The sequence below is a fragment of the Hetaerina americana genome, unplaced genomic scaffold, assembly GCF_022747635.1.
Source record: "Hetaerina americana unplaced genomic scaffold, ioHetAmer1.1.p SCAF_8, whole genome shotgun sequence".
In the NCBI taxonomy this organism is placed as follows: Eukaryota; Metazoa; Arthropoda; class Insecta; order Odonata; family Calopterygidae; genus Hetaerina; species Hetaerina americana.
The window spans coordinates 62548148-62573008 of record NW_027287427.1 but is presented as its reverse complement, the minus strand read 5'-3'; the positions used below and the strand labels follow the sequence as shown (position 1 = coordinate 62573008).

The 24861-nt window shown below is 34.2% G+C and overlaps 2 protein-coding genes across 2 annotated transcripts; one reads left to right on the top strand and one right to left on the bottom strand.

Annotated features, from left to right (window-relative positions):
- Positions 1-2342: 2342 nt before the first annotated feature.
- Positions 2343-11054, bottom strand: LOC139698173 (transmembrane protein 237). Its single transcript, XM_071597099.1, has 4 exons — positions 9905-11054; positions 9701-9822; positions 7833-8022; positions 2343-6059 (listed from the first exon to the last, which is right to left on the bottom strand). Exons 1-4 carry the CDS (start codon positions 10733-10735, stop codon positions 5886-5888), a joined length of 1317 nt encoding a protein of 438 aa, XP_071453200.1. The 5' UTR covers positions 10736-11054; the 3' UTR covers positions 2343-5885.
- A 98-nt stretch (positions 11055-11152) lies between these two features.
- On the top strand, positions 11153-23490 carry Roc1a (Regulator of cullins 1a). The gene is made up of 5 exons (XM_071597100.1): positions 11153-11297; positions 11383-11410; positions 14259-14380; positions 20681-20766; positions 22265-23490. The coding sequence occupies exons 1-5, from the start codon at positions 11205-11207 to the stop codon at positions 22275-22277; spliced, it is 342 nt and encodes a 113-aa protein (XP_071453201.1). The 5' UTR covers positions 11153-11204; the 3' UTR covers positions 22278-23490.
- The last annotated feature ends 1371 nt before the right edge of the window (positions 23491-24861 follow it).

Sequence of the window (24861 nt, the reverse complement as noted above, 5' to 3'; positions counted from 1 at the left end):
TTTTCATGGGTAGGATTAGCTGTTGGATCCCCTACCATACTAAACACTGTCCCAGAGTCAATGCAACAATTTCAGAGAGTAAAAATCAATCCCCTTGACCGGTATTCGAACCCGGATCCCTCAATGCGTGCTTTGAACATCAAAATGTCAGACATCGAAAGTTTAAGATGCCTTGAGAGCGTAACTGGCTAAAGCACTCAGCCGGACATCAAGGGATCTGGGTTCGACTCCTGTTCAATGGGAGTAATTTTTACCATCTGAAATTGTTGCATTGAAATGCATATTAGTGGATGACTCCGTTAAAAGTTAATGTTGTGGCATCTCCCGCAGTTTCTTGGAACTCTCCCAGAGGCAATTATTTCCTACCAACCCAGCAAAACCAATGCAGAGTTAAGAATCATCAGCTTCCTTCACTCAATAAAACAAACTTTAATACCTACCTCAATAGCATCAATGAAATCTCCACTTTTTGGAGAAAATATCAGTAGAGGAGTGTAGCAGGGGAGATATTTTTAACCCAAATTATTACCATTTTCAAAAAAATCCCTCAGAAATACAGGGAAGGACTACATCCAGGACTGACATTAAATTTGGACCAATGACTGAAAGTATCCTCAGGCACTAATGTGAAATGCTGAGAGAATGTTTGCATTCATTTATTTGCCTTGGAAAAATAACCCTTCACAAGCCTACAGCTGAGTTAGAAACAATTTCAATTTTCACTCAATGAGAGAGGGAAGACTGAAGTGCCTTGGCCACAAAAATACAAAAGATTAGTATGTGACAGTTACTTCTTTATAGTAAGCACATACAGAATGTCCAAATAATGACCAAAACACTGCAAAGAGCATTCGTTACACACCTAAATTTCAGAGGAGAGTTAGAAATGTTTATATTTTGCTCTCAATCACCTTAGGTGGACTATCAAATAGGTTGTTCAATTTAAAACACTGACCCAATCATAATTTGTAATTTATTTGGCTTCCTGCCATGATTTAGTTGAGGCCTTGTGCACACCATGTTAGCATTTGTTTTTAAAAAATACCAATTTTTCTTGTTATCAATGCTTCTAATTGACTTTTAGATGTATCTGAGTACATATATGCATATATGTATGAATTTGCATACACACATACATGCATATACTGTATAAAAAACCATAAACACAGTAATCAACCCGAAGGTCGGTTTAGTAGGTGATGGTAGAGATCACCCAGTACTAAGCCCTATACGGCATGTGAAAATTCACACATCAGGGTAGGGGGGCCAGATCCTTTCCCTGTGCCGGTTATGGTTTCCCAGGAAGACCTGGTACCCGAAAAAATCACTTCAGCTTGGGTGGAGCTGCAGGTGCCCAGAGTGCCTTGCCCGGGAATCGAACCCGGGACCCTCCGGTCAGCAGTCCAACGCTCTACCCACTGGACTACCGCAACCCATATATATTGTATATATGTACCTGTATATATATATATATATATATATATATATATATATATATATATATATATATATATATATATATATATATCAGAAATACCTAATAGCTATTTTAATAGCACAAACAGCAACCCTAAGACATAGCATAATGGTAAATGACAGAGGATGTAGGATATCTTTGGAAAAAACTTGCGACATATTTCTTGATTCCACAACTTGTTTCTCTTATGCTTCTCAATTGGTATCATCGAGAATAACCATTAGTTGAAAAGCATAACCTCCCAGCAATCATCAACCATTTAAGAATTTAATTCTGCTATAAAAATGGTTGACATTGCTCCTCCATAAAATAAACAAACACTATGAAGAGTTACTACTGCATCCAATAAAGCCAACCCTTCCTCATGAGCTAACTGTTTTAAAGATTCCTCCAAAAAAATCAAAATTTTTGTGTGCATATAAAAAAAATTAAATGCGTACATTTGCATTTTCTCTCATAATTCCACTAAATATTTCGCTACATGCACACACCTGATTATCATAACCTTTTTACTTTTGGCTGCATGTTAATGCCATTTACTACATTTCAAGTACTTGAATGTAATGAGTCTAATATTCAGGATCAACAGCTTTTCTTGCTCATTAATCCTTATGCCCACTCTTATGATGAAATTAATCTTAAAAAGCACATTTATTTTTGCTCATTTTTCGACCTAAATTGCGAACATTATCGAAAGTATTATTGCTACATGACATTATGAAATATAATTCCACTTTTTACATGCAGGCACATTTCCTCCTATTTACTGCAATAAAATATTGAACTCCTGCAACACATCTCCACAGGCAAATTACCAAAACCTTGTACATGAAGGAAAGAAAATGAGATTAAATGACCTCTGATAGAACCTTTATTTAAACCATGTATTGTAATAAGTGTCGAAGGACCTCTTTTCCTTGCCATACATATTTAATGCTCTAGAGAGTAAAATTGATGTAATGTGACAATTATTACATCATGTGTAATACAGAAACAATACTAGTTGATAACATTGCTAGTAAATCTACAATGTTAGTGATACATGTTTTTATATACAAAAATAGGATTGTTAGATCTCATTTTCACAAAATGAGTAAAACAACTTTTGATAGTTCTACATTTTCTACTGACGGATAGTTACATTCACATTTACTGACAACATTCCTCCATTCACATATGTTTCGAAACACACACCCAGCCATCAAAGAAGAACACCAATTCACCAATTACAAATAAGTGACTGATTTTGTTAGTAGCCTTGAGCAGATTTGAAAGAAAATTTTCTGGTATATTCCATATATTTTATAATCTTAGTTTTAAGTAAAAAATTCGAAACCCCATAATCTTGCACATTAAAATTTTCATTCAAGTGAGCTGCTCAATGCACTAACAATTCCACAGATTACTTCATATGAGTGTACACTAAAACAATATCATTTCTTCAGGCATAGATCAACTTTAGTAATAAATGTGTTATGTCTAACATAGGGCAAATGTTTAATGATACATTTAAATTTACCTCTTCGAAAAAAATCATGCATAAAATCTACAAGGTCGCTCATAAAAGCCAAGTTGATGAACAAAATTTAAATAAGGAACAGAATTATCATACATTACACCATCTTACGAACATGGATTATGGCAGAGTAGAGAGGAATGTTCAATTAATATTTAGCATTCAGGTGCTCTTCAGATTGGCAAAATATAAATGATTGAATACAATAAAACTACGTATTTGTGTTATCGGAATTTACTTTGTTCCGCAATTTGCAAATTTGATATCACGTACCTTACAAATTAATATTTTTCCAATACATGTGGAACCCCGTATTTACAAGATCTCATTTTCAGTTTTCCCGCTAATTGCTGGATTAAAAAATTTCACTCACTAAAACAGTTACTCATGTACATCAACTTTTATCACAAAACTATTACGAATTCGTTCCAACATATCCACTTTGAAAAGACAAGAGAGGGCCTTAGTATGAACGCATTTAACGAAGAATTTGAACATAGCGGGTACTAGTGACAAAAATGTGAACTACTTAGACTCGTAATCTCAGCCTGACAGAAGAGATTCGTGTGATGCACTGTATACATTGTACAACTTGTGTTAAATACGTCATTTTCCGATTATAGTAACATTATTGAAACCCTTCCTATCGCATACAAGTTGAAAATATGAAGAATGAAACGGCTTTTAAATCTTGAAACTTGCTTTATCGTAACAAAACTACACCGAATGAAAAACAATTTTGAGGTTGAACAACTTCGCAGTAGTAAAACGGCGAGGTAACTCAGATCATCATGTGTCAGGTTTTGCTCAATTACTCGGTAACGTAAAGTGAAATACTATTTTTAATTCGCAGATCGTCTTATATTCCCATGAATTACGTAATCGTAAGAAAAGATATATCGCGCATTCCTTCGAAATTGGAAATCGAACATTCAAGTAGTCCAGTTTTTTAAAATAGGCACAATGTTGTGTACAAGGCTGTGTGATGAAAGTAGAAATGCTGACCGCGAAATTACAGCTCGGTGGAAGGTGTCAGAATTAAGTAAACTTCTTGAGGTCTGTAGCCCAAAAGGTGTTTTCAGTGCAGACAAGACAATGTTATTTTTTAATATACTGCAAGCAAAAACACCTGTCTTCACGGGGGAATTGAGTCATGGAAGGGTGCTGAGCAAACAATGACTTACTTCCTTATTAATCAAAACGCAAATCGAACTGAGAGGCTTCAGTTACTAGTGGTTGGTAAATCAAAGGAGTCCTAGGTCAAACATGGAAACTTGTTGCCTTCAAGATATACAGCATTTTCCAAAATATGAACGACCTCAGAAATATTGTCGGATGAGCTTCATGCCCTAGATGTTAAAAAAGGAGCCCCAGAACAAGAAAATTTTGCTGCTTACTCATCAGCCCATTCACCAATGCACACATGAGTAACATATTTAAAAATTTTTCCTGCAATATGTACTGGTGAGCTCCAGCCTGGATTTGGGTACAATCCCCTCATTTAAGGTGCATTACGAAAGAACAATTTACTGAAATTCATTTCTCTGCATGATTTTGATAGGAATATAAAGGCAATCAAATTGAATGTACTGGATATTTCACACAACATAACATCATGGGCTTGGAAATAAGTTAAGGATTCTACGATGTATAACTGCTTCAGGAAGCCAGGATTTTATGTTGTTTGTGATGAATAAATTATATTTGAAGTTATTGGTGATGATACCATACAAAATTAACTAAGCATATAAAAGGAAAATTCTCCTATTCTCGCTATTTGCATTTTCCAGCATTTCACTCTTTTCTGGGGTGGCTAGAAAAGTGTAAATAAAGGGTTCTACAGTATATACTAACATGTTTCCAACAAAAGAGCCAATGTCCATTCATGAAACATGCCATCCCATTAAGGAAATTATCTCTCTGCTGTCCAACTAACAAATAATTAATCATGAATACATTTTCCAATAGTTACTGCAAAATTTGGGTTCATTTTTATGCAACTAGCTTGTATAAAAAAAACCATACACACAGTAATCAACTCGAAGGTCTGTTTGGTAGGTGATGGTGGAGTTCACCCAGTACTAAGCCCAATTGCGTGTGAAATTCACACGGTAGGGAAGCCAGTTTCTTTCCCTGTGCCGATTACGGTTTCCCAGGAAGATCTGGTACCCAAAAAATCACATAGCTTCAGTGGAGCTGAGAGTACCCAGATAGGCTTGCCTAGGAATTGAACATGGGCCAAACGGTCAGTAGTCCAACGCTCTACCCTTAGACTACCACGATCCCCGCCTAGCTTGCATATTAAACGTTAAATAAAAGCTTAGAGTGAGACGATCTTCTACATTACACTAAAAAATAGTTCCACTGGTAGTAAAACCGCACACCATCCCCAATGATTTAATACCAAATACATAATTCGTCATCTTTTCAAACTAAACAGGTAATTTCTTTTACACATGATTATATATGTTAATAACAACAAACAGTAGTATCCTATGAACACCATCATTTTTGTACCATTTAAGTATTGTCAGGGCAGAAATCATATCAGTCCTCAGCTTTCATAAAAATTTTAAGGACATTTTTATTTGGATTTTTGACCAGACAAAATGTCCCACACTTGCTTTCCCAAACAATTATATATGCTTACATGTTCCAAAATCCAGCTAAGTTTCTTGTGTAAATCTTTTGGCATTTCTCAGGTAATTATGTGAAGTATTATTCTGGTTTTACACAGAATGGCTGACAACATGATAAAAATTCATGCTAAGAATACATAGAATATACTAAATAATGGAATAATTTCATAATATTAAAATCCTAAGGTATTTAACAGCTCATAATACCCATCTCTAACTTTATTACCACATATACATTTTCCTCTGATGATTTTTACTTATTTTCAGTTATTTCCTTTTCATTCTGCTTTGGTAAATCCAGCAACCTTATGAGCTGGTTCTGTAGAGCATCAGAGCCAAGGCAGAGAGAGAACATCACCCACGTTACCACTGCACCAACACACCTCACATAGTTTATGGTGACCCACCACTCAACATCCCAATCGACCTGGAAAAAAAGACAGGGGTCACAATTTAGAGCTATAGGCCTTCATTCTACTAACTATTGTAACACATTTGAGGAAACATTCATGTATGCATATATTTTCTTTATAAACAAATAAGTGATACAAAGGAATAAATAACTATAATATTAATTTTCAACAAATAGAACACCGAATTACTATAAAAAACCATATTAAAGCACTATAGTATACATTTACTCTAGGATCCCAGTCCATGGGGCCAAAGCTATAGAATGGAAAGCCATGAACTTTTCATTGTGTAGCTTTGGGAAAACGGGAAATTCAATAATGCTGTAAGGATGTTTCTAGCTGAGAAAAATTACCGAAGAATTTCGGTGTTTATTTATGACAAATTAAGATACCCCATGTACATAAATTTCTATTTATATCTATACTGTCTGCTGCTGCATTGATTCTTATCTTGGAAAATAATTAATAACTTGTAATGTTAATCATGGTGTATTACTAATATTGGCATTTATCCATTAAGATAGGTCTGCCTGGACACAGCAATACAATTCCTGCCATAAAACCCAACCTGACATCTAATTCTACCATAATTCCCTATACAATTCCGCATAAATCCTTCCTTCATTCCATCCAACATCCCTGTCATATTCCTACCCTTTCCTTTTTTGCCAAACATTCTCCCCTCCAGTTTTCAACTGCCGATCTTTAATTTATTTTTATTAGTTTAATTTCTAGTACCCAGCAAGTAGGGTGTATGGCAGTGGGGTGAACACACACCAGACTAATTTTGACCTAAATATTTTTACTCTTATCGAGGACCGACAATGTTATTCTGATCTCTTATTGCTCATTGAAAAAAAATGACATCTCAAATCTATCTGTTCTACACTTGATCTCTCTTATTTTATTGATAAGACCTCTCCTACTGTACTACGATGGGGGTAAGAATATATTTTCAACATCACTGCTGAAGAGACATCCTTCCAATTTATGCAAAAGATTTAATCTGTAACTTGACCTTTGTTTTGTGAGTGATTCCCATCCTAGCTCCTCTAATATTTTTGTTACGCTAATAGGTTTATCATAACAATGTTTTAAAAACCTAGCAACTGTACACAGCAAACGATCCAATTCGGCAATCAATCCAACTACAAGAATCCCATATACAATACTAGCAGCATATTACAAACGAGGCCTAACCAGTGAAAGATAACAATTCTCTTTATCCTTTTCACCCCAGTACTCTTCTAATAAATCTTAATTTTTTGTTAGCTTGTCCTGTATTCCCCGTATATGTTTCATCCAGGAAAGATCCTGAGTGATGGTAATGGACTTTTTCTTTCATAATGCACCTTAAATGAGGGAATTATACCCAAATCCAGTGGTTGTTGCTCACCAGTAAAAATGAAGGAAAAAATTGTAACTGTATGTTTCCCAATTTTACATTGGTGAATGGGCTGATCAATAAGCAGCAAAAATTTCCTGTTCTGAGATGCCATTTTAGCATCCAGGGCATGAAACTCCTCTTAAAATATTTCTGAGGTAATACATATTTTTGAATTTGCTGTGTTTCAAGCAGGCAACGTGTTTACATACAATATATGACCTCAGACTCTTTTGATATACCAACCACCAGTGGCTGAAGCCTCCCCTCTGAAACATACCCTCAAGCAGTGACTTAACAAACAGCTAACTTCTCGTGAACTTATTATTCCCAATCTAGATAAAACATGCATGCCACTTAATTTGAATACTATTTTTCATGCCAAATCAATGGAAATCCTCACCGAAACTGATGTGATGTTGTACTCAAAATTCCAATTATTATTCACAGCCAAAGCAAGTTTGTCATCCAGGGGTGCAGAAATTAGAGACACAATTAATGATGCCATTAAAGTAAAACTGATCAATACTGGTGCTGGCCTGGAGGGTAATGAGTACCAGAAATTTCTCTTTGCCACATTACTTAAATCACAGCTGAGAAAAATAAAATATTATCATTAATTCTACAGTAAAAATTTGACTAATAGCATACAAAGACATACTTTAATTTTTTTGCAGAACATATTTAATAACAATACATTCATCTATAATTAATATCTGATGACACAATGTGAATCAATTTCTCTCTAGCTTTTTCTAGACCATACCTACATACTACTATTGCCAATTATTTCAAGTGCAATTAAGCAAAGCCAAGAGAGAACTGTGAGAATGCTGCACATCAGTAGTCAACAATGAAGAAAGTTACCTCACTCTGCCAGTGGTGATGACATTTTTTTTTAATGCCACACACAAATAACCTTATAATCTTCAATACAGAACCATATTAAGAAAATGATACATTTGTAAATTCAGTAAATGAAAAAAATTAAGTACATTTAACCATAACTGTGCTGTATGGTTTTGGTGGAAACAAGCCTATACAATTAATTGTAAAATGACAATATATTTCTTTGCCTCTCCCAATAAAACAACCTGACATATCTACTACATTAAGTCTCTCCTCAACTCTGCATACTTCCTTCATTCCATCCAATATGCCTATCCCGTTCCTACCCCTTTCTTGTTTGCCTAACGTTCTATCCTCAAGCAGTCTTTAAGATCACATCAAAAATCAAAATACCTGCATCTATCATTCCTACCACCTTTTGATTTCTCCCAACAATCCCCTCTCCTCCCCCACCATGCCTAGCACTTCCTCATTTGTTTTCCATTCTGTCCACTTCACCTTTCCCATCCTTCTCCATACCCACATCCATCCAATCTATGCCTATTGTGTATTGCTCTGATGGCCAAGTTTCTGAGCCGTAAAAAAAACATTCTCCACATCAAAGTATTGACTCAATATCAAAGTTCCCAAAATTTCAACACTGACATAAAAGGTGCCCAGAGGCATCGGCTGGAATTCAATCTTACACTCGTATATCACTATCTGCAATTGCCAATCTGTCTTAATATGGGAAAGCATAAACTTCAGCAATACCGGTCCCTGTGTGTGAACATGGATATACTATGGATGAATTCAAGTCTCTCTCTAGCAATTAATTATTTTCATGTTACTGCTCATGTTTACGATTTTCTTTGGCGAACGTATCATTGGTATCCACACACTGCATTGTGTTAGACTGAAATATTTGCAATCAATGTGACATGTTCCATACATGTCTCAAACATTTCTTTTAGGAAACAATAAACATCTTTATCATTAATATGGGGAAAACATTTCTAAGCATTCACCCATTGAACTGCAAATATTTGACAAACATCACCATATTACCTATCATCTAATTATTCGTTCCATCTAAAAATTAAGCAATACTCTTTTTTATTGGTCACAGCCCCACTGTACACACATTTTCAGTAACATCATCTCATTGGTATAAATAATCATTACAAATGATGAACAAAATCTATGACAATTCTACAATACGGTGAAAATATTACTCAAGCTAAAATATCTCTGAATTGTGAGGAGAATGGTTACCTATCCAATTTTGATCAGGCTTGCTTCAACTCATGGTCATAATTGGCACCTATGTTGTGATGTTATGTAGGGTAAGATAACTTTTACCGTTGGCCTTCATTGACCAATAATGTGCTTGTGAAAATAACAACTAACATGTAACTCTTGGAAATTGATAGAAGCTCTCACCTGTCAAGAATTGAAACTAATGAAATGACTGCAAGTAAGTAATACAAGCATTGAAAAGCTCGAGCACATTCGGGATAATATTTCATGAAGGACTCCTGATAAGGAGAATTCCAATGCAGCATCTGGAAAAAGAAGGAAATAATTACATCCCAATCAAATATAAAATAAGTTGGCATGTATTGTTACGCAAAATACAATATTTACGGTGAAACACTGCCATAGTGACATTCCCCCAAGTACGCCGCAGCAAAAGCTGGCGAATGGTCGGTAACATTTCTGAACTGCAATAGCAACAGTTACAGGGGAATAAGTATTCCGCGGTGAATTTTCACTTTCATCTTCGTCTAAATCATCCAAATCACGGGGTGAAAATTTTTTATTACTTTTCTGTTCCACATATTGCTTGTAGGAAATATTTTTAGTTTTTGGCGGTGCGAAAGTGAATTCCCAATCGCCCATTAAAACATCTTCGTCTTGCTTTTTTGTGGATGAATGGGTTTCTTTTTCTATCAAATCCCCGAGAACAGTGGTGATAATAGTATCAGTGCATGAATTACTAATAGAAGCCTTTCGTCGTTGGCGTTCTCGCCTCTTTCTTCGGGCCGAACTGATGGTCGGGTCGGCTACAGAAGATTCCCCGACGTCTCTTCTAGCTCTCTCACTGTAAGAAGGATCGCTGTGGTCATGTTCCAAATTATTTATTTCTAGCAGAGATACTACGCGGCGTCTTGTTTTTTCCGAATCAATTCTTCGCTGGTTTTCTGTCCCACTGTTTCTTTTACTTCGATCGCTTCTTTTACGGTTCCTATGGATTTTTTGTGTTTCATTATTTATAGCACTGTTGCCTACATTTCGGGTCGTTGGGTTCTCTGTAACTGCTAAAGCATCAGAATTCAATGACATTTGTACTAAAGAGCAATCAAGGCACGAAGCATCGGACAAAAAAATGCAGAACTCGTTACAAATAACTCTACTAATATCCTCAGCACATCTAATCGATCTTAGTTCTAACTGCGTTGTGACAGTTGTTACCATGGTAACCGCTACCTTTTCTCGGCTCTTAAAATCGAATAAAAGTAAACATTTTATTCGCAATTTACTTTTCTAGTGGCTCCATTAAATCAATAACAATTTCTTTCTACCTTTAATACATTATAATTATTACGTTACTAATCCAACTCTACCACTCCAATATTTGCAACTGAACAACCAGCAATGCCTCACAAAAATTGAGTAATCGTGCATATTGCTCGTTAATGTATTTCTACAATCTGAGAGGAGGCGTTAGTTTTATATCTAATCCTGCAGGAAATTGAGATCACCACTTGGTGTGAATACACTAACGAGGCACCACAATGAGCCACCTTTAATTTTCCTTCTTTTGAGTCAGCGGATTTCGCTTTATAAATCGGTTGTTCAATTGTTTGAAAGTCGCGGATTCAAGGATAACGAGGATTACCAAGAAAACAATCGAGGACTGTTATCCCTTGTGAATTTGCAAATAATGGCATCCGCTATGGACATCGATGAAGATGAGATTGAATTACCCACATCCAGTAGTTGTAAAGGGGAAAAGAAAAGATTTGAAGTGAAAAAGGTTTGAATTATTTCTAGTTGCTGACTCGTTTTTTGTACTGAGCGTGTGTGGATATAATATGTAATATCATGTCATTTTGTTTCAGTGGAACGCTGTGGCGTTGTGGGCATGGGGTAAGTTTTTCGAATTTTGTTCTATGCCTGACGTTACTTGTGGAATGTAATGCACAATATACTGTCGCTACTTATTCGCCAGTTTTTTCAGCAAGATATCTAGTGTTTTAAACCAAAATAAATGGGAATTTTACTTATTTTGTAACGTACGTCCCAAGGAGCCTGTAGCTCAAAGAGGTACAAGTAGGTTTAAAATCATGTAGAGCACTACAATTGTGTAAGATACAGTACATGAAGTATCAGGAAATTTGATTTTACATAGGATCATGTAAAGGGAAAATGATCAATAGACATGCTTGATCAATCGAAAACCATAACGAGTGAAGTAATGCATAATCATATTGGACATTATTAAAGGCAATACCGATGGAATTTTAAAAAAATATATTTAAAATCATGCTGAGAGTAGTGTGTCGGCATGTACGTTATTGGAATTAATTGTGAGAATATTAAAATTTAAACACGTTCAGTATTTGAGTGTATTAGGCCATATTTTAATTTAAAGGTATTGGTTGCCGTAGAAAGTTCTCTACCGATTTTAATAACAAGGCAATCACTTAATGGACTTTCAGTTGATTTTAGTATGTTCAAACTAAACAGAATTTTTAGAGCTGTTTGCCGATACTCATATAATTGTAACTTTCTTATCGGTGGTTGTTTAAATATTATATGAATGTTGCTGCCGAAGAGGAAGGAAAGGAAAAGTTTTAGGGCAAAATTACAGCTTTTTGCTTTGAAATACATGAATCGTTCATCGACAATTTCATTTCTGGTTGACAACGTTTTTAAACGGTTATAGTGCACATTTTAATGTAAACCCTAGTAGTATACTTAAGATGCTCCCTTTAATAATAAATCATTATATTCTTGAAAAAATCTTATTGAAAACATAGGAGACTGGTCCATCCTATATATTTTAGAATTTAACACACAAATGCAATTTTTACAACAACACTATACAAGGATTTTGAAAATATTTCTTCCGCAGTGATTCGTTATATTTTAAAATTAAGATTGTGTTGTTTTTCTAAATTTTTACTTATTTCTATTAATTTTCATTTTTTACTTAATTTTTCTTTCTTAACTTACTTTATTTTGTGTGTTAAAAATTTATCATGTGCCTCTAAGAAATTTAACTATGCATTTTTTTTAAATGAACTAAATATAAATTTAAATTGATGTTAAAATGATCTGTCAAATTGAATATTTTGACATCTGGCAGTTAACATATGTATTATCCAATATTATTATAGAAATTACATTCAAGTTTGAGTTCTCTTTCATTGTTAAGTAATAATAATAATGTTTATTGGTTCCTATAAGACATGTTTATAACAAGCATGGAACACTTCACATTGTGTGCTCATATTATTTGCAGGCATCACAGAGTGGATATTATTGAGTTGGCTTATATCAAAATAAAAATTAAATTAAGTTTAGAGAGTAAAAACAAAAAAAGGGGGCAGGGACATTAATGAGAATATTTTCGTAGAGTTATTAAAAAAGAAAATCATTTAACTAGAGAAAGGGCCATGAACACATCAACTGTATACCATGATGATCACAAAGGAATTGATCTAGTTTAGACTTAAATAACAAAAAATTATCTATTTTCCTTAATTTTCTTGGGAGAGCTTTCTAGAATTTCACAACAGCATATCGAGGGTGCTTAGCAAACATGGATGAGTTGTGGGCAATTATTCCAAAGTCATTACAACCTCTTGTGCTATAACTATGTATATCAGCATCGGTTTTCAGAGTGAACATGGCTTTGTTTTGCTGCACAAAGATTATAGTATGAGATAAATACGAACAGGGAAGAGTTTGATTGAACATTTTATCTTTTAAAGTAAGGTCTACAACTACTTGGACCTTAGAACTTTCCTTAGGATTCTTAATGTCCATTCTTGTAGTCTAAAGAGGCACATGAAATGAGTGCCCCTCTCATAGCATTAAATTGCCTTCATGTCATTTACTCATAGAGTCAATGTTTCTCTTTGCTATAGCATGGTTGTAGATTCTTTGAGGAGGTTGGGTGACTCTTATCATCTGCATGCATATACATTGACCCATTGATAAAATAATTAGGAAGGTTGATGATGTATTGAAGGAAAAGTAGGGGACCCTGTATAGATTCTTGGGGAACACCTTACTCGATCATCAAGTGATGTGAGTTTGTGAATGATTGCGATTCAGCTGAGTACAACTACTTCTGAGCTGCCTGTTAAAAATATTTTAACCAGTGGTTGGCTATCCCAGAGATTCTATTTTTCTCAAGTTTCCTCAGCAATACTGCATGATCAACTGAGTGAAAAACCCCTCAAAAGTCTTGAAACATATCAATTGCATTGTTCTTTTTATTAAGTTCAAATAGGTAATCATGAATTAATTTATTTTTTGCAGTTTCTGGTGATTTTTCTTCATTTCTTCATAACCAAATTTAGAATAAGTGAGAATATTAAATTTTCTTAAGAAGCATAACAATCTATTAAACATTACTTGTTCTAGTAACTTGGAGAAAACAGATAAAATAGAAATAGGTCTATGGTTATTCATGTTTTTTTGATCATTTCCTTTAAATATTGGGATGACTTTGGCTGTCTTTAGCCTGTTAGGGAATATGCCTGATTATAGAGATTCATTGACTAAATGTGTTATGACATGGATTAGTGAATGATTTTCAATTTCTTTTAATAGAGAGTAAGGTAAGTCATCCAGTCATCATATGCAGCTGAGTGCTTCTTAATTATTTTTTTAATAACGCTGTCAATTTCTTTGTCATCTGCTGAATGAAGAAAAATTGTTTTTAAAGTGTTTTGTAATTGAGATTTATACCTTTACTTTGCAGACATCGTAGTGGATAATTGTGCGATCTGTAGAAACCACATAATGGATCTCTGTATCGAATGCCAAGCGAATCAAGCCTCTGCGACCAGTGAGGAATGTACAGTAGCATGGGGTGTTTGCAATGTGAGCAATATATAAGTTTTATGTAATACAAGCCAAACGTAGTGATTCATCATTTGCTTATTTTTATGTGCATGTATTGGTAATGTGAACATTAAAACTGGAAATGAATCTTAGATGTCTCATCAGTGTAAATAAATGGTCCGTGGTGGTCTTTTGACGACCACGAATCATTTATTTACATTGATGAAGTATGTAAGTTTGAAATACCAGGGCTTCTCCAAAAGTCATTTGTTACTAAAAATAGAAAGTTGTGAGTAGTATTTAATTTATTGATTTAAACATTTTTGTACTATCTGCACTTTCCATTATCATTTCCCTTGTATTAATTAACCCTGACAATTCCATTTTCTTCTTTGAGGTGAGCATATTTTTGGTTTTACTATCCAAAAATAAGCCTATGAATTATTTAATTCGGTATCTCATGACAAATATGAATCCATGTCAGAACCCCTAGTCAGTATTCTTCCTTTCCCAATAATTTTTTTTCCCCCGACTACATAATTGGTTAAACTTTTTAAGGAAAATATGTTCTGCTATTCACTTGACGATAGTTTTGTGTTCTTGTAAAACTATAATTCCACCTTTATTAAAATGGCCGATAAACGGAAACAAAATTGTTCTTCGCATTGCTGGAATATGCAAATTAATCACAAGAAATGAAAAAGGAGTCTCCGTTTCTATCATGGGGCATATTTACAGCATATTTCTCTCATCCATGTTTTTTATTATCCGTGCTTTATTGTGCATCCATTAGCATGTAAAATCAAGAGTTTGCCGTACTTCTGATAATAGAAAATGATACAGAAAAACTGTCTGTCACCAAAAATCATGAATATTTTTTTTTTGTTCCACCCTATTCATTCACAATTTCCAAATCAAGGAAAACATGTCCACATGTACTGCATAGTCACCCCATAATGCACTTTACTTATATAATGCACTTCATTTACTTTTCTATTAAGGTTTTTCCATCAGTATTCCTTCATCACTTGGACCCAGAGAAATATTTTATGTATTAATTAAAATTTTATGTTGTGCTCGTATCTAATCCACAGTATTATGATGTAGGCTAATATTAAAAAAATCAGTTACGGTAATTGTATAAGTACATATGTTCCTAATTTTTGGTATTACTATGACTACGTCGTCAAGAATTTGCTTCGAAGTGCTGAATACTGAGTAGTCAGAATACTGCCTAGTTGTTAGAGCCATGTACAAGATAAAACTAACATCGATATGTTAAACCAGCTGACATCATGGTAGACTGTGTATTTTTATATTTGGCACTGTTAATCCTACTTATTAATGGTACATAATTCACCTACCAAATTTTGTGAATGAATATGAAGAGATATGACAAGATTTATAAGCTGCAGTTATTAAGATTGCTTTCCGTAGTTTCTCATCAGGGAACTTTCAGTTACTCTTGAACTCTACAACAATGCATAACTAATCTAATTAAAAAAATATTTCTTTCAAATCCTTGAAATAAGTAGGCTTGTTGGAGTCAATCCAGAAGTTTTAAAGGTTGACTTTTTGGAGTATTGCATGAAAAGTTAAGTATAATACTTGTATTGTTAATCATCATGTCTGTGGTGTTAAGTGGTTAACTGTCATCTTAAATGTAATTCTAATTATTAATTTCACATTACACGATTTGCACATAAGCTAGTTTTTGCGAGTGATCCCTATTTTCTGGTTTTGTTTCCCGAAGAACCAAAGAATAGGTTGTGGGTTTCCTCCAATTCTCTTTCTCTGTCGCTGGTTTGAACTTATTTCTTGAGTTCCTAAGTGCTACATTACCAACATAATAACTGGGCCTCAAATGTATTCTATAAATAGACCAAGAATTCGTTATCATATGTAGAAACTTATTGATATCATGTGCCGGAGATATGTATTCCATTGCTGGTTAATGAAAATACATTAATTTTAAAAGTCCTTCACTTTCTGTATTATTACGTGTGCCCCAAAAGTGACTGTTCTTGCCTTAAAATCAAGTGGTAGCAAATTATGTTACATGACTGCTGTATTCATTGATTAATATTGATGTTATTGTGAAGTGTGGTTGTTGCATGCTGCTTTGGAGACTACTGTGTAAATGTCTACTTGCTTTGATGTCTACACAATGGATTTTGATTTAAGAAGGATAGATTCTTCCAGTGATACTTCCCTTCATTTATGCATATCATATAATGCGTTAACTCTTTGGACATTAATATAAAATTCTTAAGATATCGGAGCACAAAATGCACAATAATGCTCTATTGGCTGCCATAAATGGATGATTACAGTGTTCATTATGTTGGAAAGAATTGTGAGAATAGATAACAATACATATACTTTTAATGTTCTCTGTTTTGCACATTTCAGTGACAGTGAACTCTTCATTGTCCTGGGAAATAATATCGAGAAGTAAAAATAGACATTTTTTCTAATACTACCGTAGGCATAATGGTCATAAATGGCTTATTTTGTGCTGCAAGTTGTCAATTATCCTTGGTTACTAAAAGTACTATTCAAGGATAGAGTTGAGCAGATAGTAATAATGTTTTTTCCATACTGTACATTAAATTTTAGCTGAAATTTGTTGGTGATTTCATTACCAGCAAGTTAATTTCTATGATGGAATATTTTATTAACAATGGGAACATGTCCTGAAATTTCTACTTTTTATGGTTAAATGTAATCATTTTTATACACTTTTTCTTTAGCCCTTAACCTAGTCACTCACTGCCTTCATCCATATGATGGCAGTTACTATTCGTTGGCCTGGAGTATATCTTCATCTGTAGGAATGAAGGACCGAGCATTTTGGACATAGTGGAGAGATACATTTGATAACAGAATTCCCCCTATTTATTGTCAAAACAATCAGATTTGATTGAAAATATCTGCATAAAAACTTTGTTAATTATTCTCTCTCTCTCTAACCTCAATTGAAATACCTGTATTTTTGGTAATCTGTATCTACCCATAGGAAAAATAAACTAACTAGTAAATTTAAGATGCTCTCGTCATGAAGAAGTACGTACAATGACTTAAGATAGCTAATTGACTTAGTGATCATAATTTATCATTTCCCAGCATTCTTCCCAAGCATATTCATCTTTCCTAACAACTCATTTAATATTGTCGACTTAATGATTAATTGATAATTTTTAGTTCTAGAACTGAGCACATCACTTATTAAAATTCTGAACCTAATGTTTATTTCAGAAAAATATATATATGCTTTGGTAATGGGGACATGGTAGTCCAGTGGGTAGAGCATTGGACTGCCGACCAAGGGGTTTGGATTCAATTCCTGGGGCTCTCTAAGCTCCCTCAACTCTGCCCAAAGTGTGAATTTTTGGGTACCAGAACTTCCTGGGAAAGTATAGGTGCCATAGAAAGGAACTAGCCCCCCCCCTCCTAACCCGATGTGTGGATTTCACTTGCTGTTGGGCTTAGTACTAGGTGAACTCTATCCTCAACTATCAAACCTAACTTCTGGTTATAAATGTTTGGTTTTGGTACTTGAAAATTTAAAATTAATTGATTCACCAAAAAAATAATGCACAGTTCAGTTTAAGTCACCATCCATTAGATATGTGCACCTAATAAAATGGTAGTGTAATAATTGTATAAAGATTACTTGTGATGTTTCAAGGTAGGCAAATGCACTCGAGGGCTTCACTTTAATGTAGCTATTAAAGGTATTTACATTACTCTCGAAGAAAAGAGCATATTTTAGTAAGTAAGATAATTTTATATTGATACATCTGTACGTAGTACATTAACTCAACTTTCTGTAGATGAGAATGCATCTCTGGAATGCCTTAATACTCACAGAAAAGGTAACTACCCTTTTCCCTCACTCCTGTAAGTGTGAATTTTATGTTCTCTAGGGTGTAGATAGAGGAAACCACTTTCTTAATTAAAAACTACAAGAGTTAATTTGTATATGGGGCATACATTTATAATTTGCATTTATTAATTGTGAAAAAACTGCTAATTTATTTATTTAAAGATTGTATTAGAATATTTATTTACGCTTTGCACCTAGTTTTCCTCATTTGTAAGTAGTGGCAGGTGTCCTGAAGTAAATAAAGTAACAAACCAGAGCTCATTTCAGTTTCAGAGATCTCTGTATCGCTGATTTTTGATAAATGATGGTTAGCAAATATTCTTTGAGTTTTTAGGATTCAATCAATTTGATTCAATGGGAATAAGATATGTCTCAACAGAATAGCATTTCATCTTTACCTTATTATGATGTATACAATGTTAATAAATATGATTCATATTATATCCTTAGTTAATTTACTTAGTATTAATCAAAAAACAACACTTTTTTGCCTTTACATCAAACTATCAACAATGATATAAATAATAATGCATTAAATTACAAGCTGCCAAGACCTTGGTGGAGGAAAACCCACTCAGGCAGGAATTGATAATAGCTCCCTAAAAGGCATCTTCTGGAATCATACCTCGGTGCTCTGGTCAGTAACCGATTTTTTACCCACTGGACTACCATGTAAATGTGTGCATTTAAATATTTAGTATGCAAGTGTATACTTAATTGTCTTCTACATCGGAAGCCATGTGCATGTAATTTGACATGGACAGGAAGGAAGTAAACCTAACCTCCACACATGCTGTTATGTTCTTGCCTTTCTCACCAACTACAGAGAGTAGGTGAGAAAGTGTTGGATTGAGGGAGCCCACAGCATATTTTTTTAACTCAGGGTACCAGGAAGAAATTGCCAACTACCTTGGCATCAGTCCTATCATAAAGCAGTATTGTACAATGATATTTTTCTGATCACAAACTATAATTGTTACGGTGAACTTCCCAAGTGTGTGTTATTATAGTAATTAATTAATGAGTGATTTTTATGAAAAAAGGGCACCAATCAATATGATGATTGGTTATGTTATTGCAAGAGTTATCTCGCACCAAACCCCACAGATTGTGGAATCCATGCATTCAGGGTATGTGGGGAACCAGTCCCTTGAACTATAGTAATTAGAGTTTCCCTGAACTGTGTCGCGAGAAATGAGTTTTGGTGAAGTGTGTCCCCTGGAATCACCTGGATTTGAATCTGGGACCATTAAGTCATTAGTTAAGCATGAATCTAAGCTTTCATGCAACCTTTGATGCACACAAGCTTTGCTAATAGTGTATTATGTGCCCTTAACCTCTTTTCTGTACCTATTCTCTTGGTCCACTCTTCTAATTCAGTAAGCAAGAGTTATGGGAGAACTCAGGTGGTGAGTCTGTATCTGTAGTATCAAAAGTATTTCCAGGTGTTTAAAAATCTATAGATGATAAATGATATACTATTATGTAAAGTTCCATCCATTTCAATACTTGGATTCAACTGAAAGAATATGCTCGTCATTCATTTATGCATAAGATGTTGTAAATAAATATGATGGCAACCAGATTGATTAAATTTCTCACTCCCTCTGTTATTTTAGGATTAATCGGGTTATGAGATTTCTATAATGTTGTAAAATATTTTTGTGACTAAATTAATTTTGTTATTGACTCCTTGCAAAGATTTTAAGCGGATACCACAGATAAATATGTATTTTATTTAACTTAATAGGTTTACTGCTAATTGTCATTTTCCAGGGCTGGAGAGTGAATTCATATGATGTCAAATTACTAAAGCAACAGTGGATTCTTGCATGTAAAAGTTACATGTTTGCATTAATCCAATAAAAGTTGAATAGTCTCAGCACGCGATCAAGACATCTCCAATCAGCAATTCATGTTTCTTGATTTTCATGCTTTTTCACCTCATGACAATTCACCATATAGTACATAATCAAGTTGCACACTAGGTATTCATTTTGAGAAGGGCACTCTAGAAACATTTCAGCTATCAAATAAATATTTGATCATTTATATTTGTAGTCATTAAATGCTGCTAACCTTTTCTTTATAATTATTTTGTACGATCATTAATTTTATAGACCTTAACTCTAATGCCACACAGCAAAGAGAAAAGTTCTCTGAAACTCACTCAATCTGGTCTGGCTATATACTTTTTAGGAAAAACTTGTATGAAACATGTTTTCATTCAGATTTTGTTATTGTTTTGATGTATTTGTTTATAGTTTTATTTGAATATGACATGATTGCAGCAAATTTTATGCTGTTTATGCTCATTTGTGAATCCTTTTTGTTCGGCATTTTTTTTTTACTATGCCTTATTTCAACCCTTTGAATTTATGTTTTAGTGATCAGTGTGCAGCTAACTTAATCTTCACCCAATTGAATATACAACTTTGATTTTTTCACAGCATGCTTTCCATTTCCACTGTATCTCTCGTTGGCTGAAGACTAGACAAGTATGCCCATTGGATAACAGGGAGTGGGAATTCCAGAAGTGAGTACACTGTCATTCGTTTCGTATTTAAGCATATTACCCCTTTTTGTGACCTAAACGTTAATTGTAAGGAATGTTATGATATTTAACTCTAAGAGTAAGTTGAAATTATGACAAAATTTAGTTATAGACCTGTGCACAGTTACAAATTTATTTAGTTTTCTAGTCATGATCAATGAATGCAGTATCAAAAGAAAAGCTGTAAGTTTTTTTTTTTAATTCCCCAAGTGATGTGTAAGGAATGAAAAGCTACCACTTGATTTTGGTTTAAAATGGACTGTCATTGTTTGTTGTGGTGTCAACTAAGTGGTTTGTCATAAATAGAGAGAGTCATGTGTGTTAGATATAACTAGCTTACACCAATCCACGTACACTTACTCTGATGGTCCCAAAAAGGTTTTTGTCTTTATTATTTTACTTTTAAACTTGCATGGGTTTTGTAATTTTATTATCATAGTTGAGCTCGTTTGACGATCATATAAATTAAGTTCTGATTGCTTTGAATCATGTCTTCCTGTTTGTTTGTTTTTTTTTATTTCTGCTTCTGCACCTTGACTCTTACATTTGCAATTATGTTATGCATGAACATCTTGTTGATAAATTCCAAAGAAACTGCGGGAGATGCCGCAACAGTAACTTTTAACGGAGTCGTCCGCTAATGTGCATTTCAATGCAACATTTTCAGAGTGTATAAATCATTCGCCTTGACTGGTTGTGTGACTTAAGGAATGTGAATTGAAATCTTTTAAGTGTTGGGGTATGTATTGTTGTTACAACTTCTTACATGTAGTATGGAATCCATACTTGGCGGAATCATATCTTGCCCTTCACTTGGTTTCATCAACCTTTTTTTCTGCATTCCATGATGGCAAAAGCTCAAGCTGGTTGCGTAAATGGGCTCCATATTTTTGTCTAATTAGTTATTTTCTGGTTCATCAGTTTTTCATTTCAGGAAAATAATCCTGTTGAATTGCAAATTTCTTTTTATCTTTAAGTTTTATCAGTGAATAGGTAAGTTAATTTATCTAATTATTCTATAATGTATGCAAACTCGTTAAATAATGGTTGAGTTACCTGTGTTGGTTAGAACCCTTAGATTTACTGTATACTTCAGCATTGTCTCAAATACATAGTATGTATTTCTGTTATGTCTTCAAAATTTATTTTTGAAAAAATAGATAAACAGATTGAACTCAATACCTGCATGTTTTTATTCATATTTGTTTTTCAAATTATCATTTCACATAATGACTTAAAGCAATTCTCTCTATCATATTCTTGAACTTTTTATTTTTGCATTCATGGCTTTTGTCTGAATATCTTGTTATGCACACAAGATATTTTGGTAAGGTGATGTTTTTAGGAGGTGGTTTGATTAAATCATTTAAAAAATCCAGCTGACTGGAAGTATTATATATATCTTCCCATAACTTATGCAAGAACGGTGTGCATTTATGGTAACTTGAGTTCTTAAACATTGAATTTCCTCTCCTTACAGGTATGGCCATTAAGAAAACAGCCTATATGCTTCCCAACAAAACCTTCTACAAAAACAAGCAGTGCCTGGGTCACAAGTCCTCAAACACCACTAGTTCATGGAAAAGATTACCACATTGTTTAATATAAATATTTTAATTCTAAATTGCTTTTTGATGAAGATATTATAATTTCTGAATTTTTTGTTCCAATCACTTGGTCAGTGAAATTTTTTTACAACTTCAAGTGATATTATAAAACAACTTTGTGATGATCTCTTTCAGAATTATTTTGTATTTGAAAAAAAAATGCTGGTGCTTGATCAAGATATTATTTCCTCTATTGCTTTCCATGCAAATCATTTACTGCAGAAATTACTGTAAAGCAAATTTCAAAAGTGAAACTATGTACGTTCAAATATATCTCTGAATCACATCCCCGATGAAAAATTTTCAATAGCCATAGCAGTATTACACCAAAAGAATTATCTAATGCTCATGTAAAAAGAATACACCTTCCCTTTGCTAGCCATATAATTCTTCAGCTATGGAGGCATTCTTTGATGTACCAAAGAATGTTTCCGCTGTTAATTATACAGAAAGATGCCAAAAGTTAATGAGTGTTCTCTCTTCCTCTCTTTCCATCCAGTCTTGACTTATCATGTTGATTAAATGTAAAAAGTCTTTCATTCTGCAATATGCTAATGGTTGCTGGTTGGCAATTTAGGGCAAGAATCTGGCTGTGCTCCACTTTCACCTTCATGCTAGTTTCTCAGTTAACTTTGTTTGTATAGCAAAGCCACCTTTAAATTCTAGCTAAAAGGGCAAATTTTATTGTCCACATGGGTATGGAGAATGATAACCAGGCATTAGAGAATATCACCATTACTCTTAAGGCCTCTGGTTTTTTTCATGCATAGCAAATTAGCTAAATCAAATATATTCTTCAAAGCCAAGAATTTCGACAGAATAGAATGCTGGTATGAGGACATGTTTGTATGGATGTTATAAATTGCTTCCACAGCGAGTGTGGACCTTTGCTTCTCTGTAATTTATAATTTCCTTGCTTGTTATCAAAATTTCCATTGTATGCAATTCTGGATATGAAATGCAATGTTTGCATTTCAGATATTCTAAATGAGTTGAGTGTGTGGATTCTGTGTCTGGAGTATGCCAGATAAGTCAATTTCTCTTCATTGTAACAAACTTAAATGTAACAATTAATAAATAAATATACTTAATCATTTAATTGTCAAGCTTTCCATTATGAGTGCTCGATAAACTGCATCCTTCGGGATTTTTAAAAGCAGGAAATCTAAACAGTGAATGGATGTGGATTAGAATGAACCCTTTGGTGGACTTGCTCCCTTGAATAGAGTTTGTTAATGTTATGTTGGATGCAGAACATACCTGACTGATAATGTGATACCTAAAATTAAGATTCTATCAGTGCTGTATAAATGAGGGTAACTAATTGATGTTGAATGATATTTGTCAATTAAGGAATGAAACATGTACTGCGTGGTGCTTATGTATCAAAAACTGTTGTACGGCCATAATTTGCCTGTGGAGCTTAAAAAATGTATCTTCAAGATTATAGGTAACACTTTTTGACAGTAAGAAGCTTATCTTAAAACTTGGCATACAGATGGCAATAATTATCATCAGTTAAAGCCCCATCGTTCCACTCAGGTGACGAGAATTGTTGCCATTAACTAGCATCATTTTAAACTCTTAACTATCATTATTTACAAGTTTGGTGGTTACTTTTCATTTGCCTTTCGTTATTTAATAAGAACAGTTGTATCTTAATTTTTGATTTCGTAAAGAAATTTTGTTACTGTATGTCATTAAATCTCTTAAAATGCCAGACCGGTTTTTTTGTTAAGTCTGGCAACTTCGATTTCAACAGCTTTAAACTTTTTCATCGTCTCTCTTCATTTTGGATGTAATATATCTTTTTTTCCTCCTCCTCTGGTATCCCAACTCCTTGCCTCATTATGTCTTGAGTGTTAGCCCATAAGGTCCTAGCTGAGCCATCGGCGAGGAACCTTCTCAATCGCCTCAAGGACCATTCTGCATTGCCTCGCCTGCAAGTTCCTTTACCGGCTAATGGAATGCGCTCTCAGCTCTGCCCCAGCAACGTAAACATTCATAATGAAAATAATGAGGGGGCCAATGAATGAGTCGTCCGTAGTTCCTTTACGGCTACGGTCAGTACCTTATCTATTAGTCTTGAGCAGTGCGTTTCCTTGAATCTCGGTTTATTTTGGGTTTGTCTTTCGACAGGGTTTTCTCGATCCGTATTTTTCGAAATATTTAAAGGAATATTCCTTATAATTGCATCATATAGGAAAGGTAATGCTTTGCGCGAGGAAGATATTTTATTAGATCTGTGTGCTGATGGCTTGTCAGATGTGCCATTAGAGTATGACGATGAGAGCGTAAGTGATTCCGATATTGCATAAGGTCAGAAATATAAAATCCACTCCTCTCTTTATTAGCGAAAATGACTCCGATAAGAGTGCCAACGAAGACGATACTTCACCGGGAATCTCTCCTCCATGGGAAAAAAATAGGTTCTGAGACGGTTAAAAGCGATTTGTGGGCCAGCCTAGAG

Coding starts and splice junctions, on each gene's coding strand:
- Roc1a (XM_071597100.1), top strand. CDS start 11,205: ATGGCATCCGCTATGGACATCGATGAAGATGAGATTGAATTACCCACA. Junction 11,411..14,258: donor TGTGGCGTTGTGGGCATGGG/GTAAGTTTTTCG, acceptor TTTACTTTGCAG/ACATCGTAGTGGATAATTGT. Junction 14,381..20,680: donor TAGCATGGGGTGTTTGCAAT/GTGAGCAATATA, acceptor ATTTTTTCACAG/CATGCTTTCCATTTCCACTG.
- LOC139698173 (XM_071597099.1), bottom strand. CDS start 10,735: ATGGTAACAACTGTCACAACGCAGTTAGAACTAAGATCGATTAGATGT. Junction 9,823..9,904: donor CACTATGGCAGTGTTTCACC/GTAAATATTGTA, acceptor TTCTTTTTCCAG/ATGCTGCATTGGAATTCTCC. Junction 6,060..7,832: donor ACAACATCACATCAGTTTCG/GTGAGGATTTCC, acceptor CTTTTTTTCCAG/GTCGATTGGGATGTTGAGTG.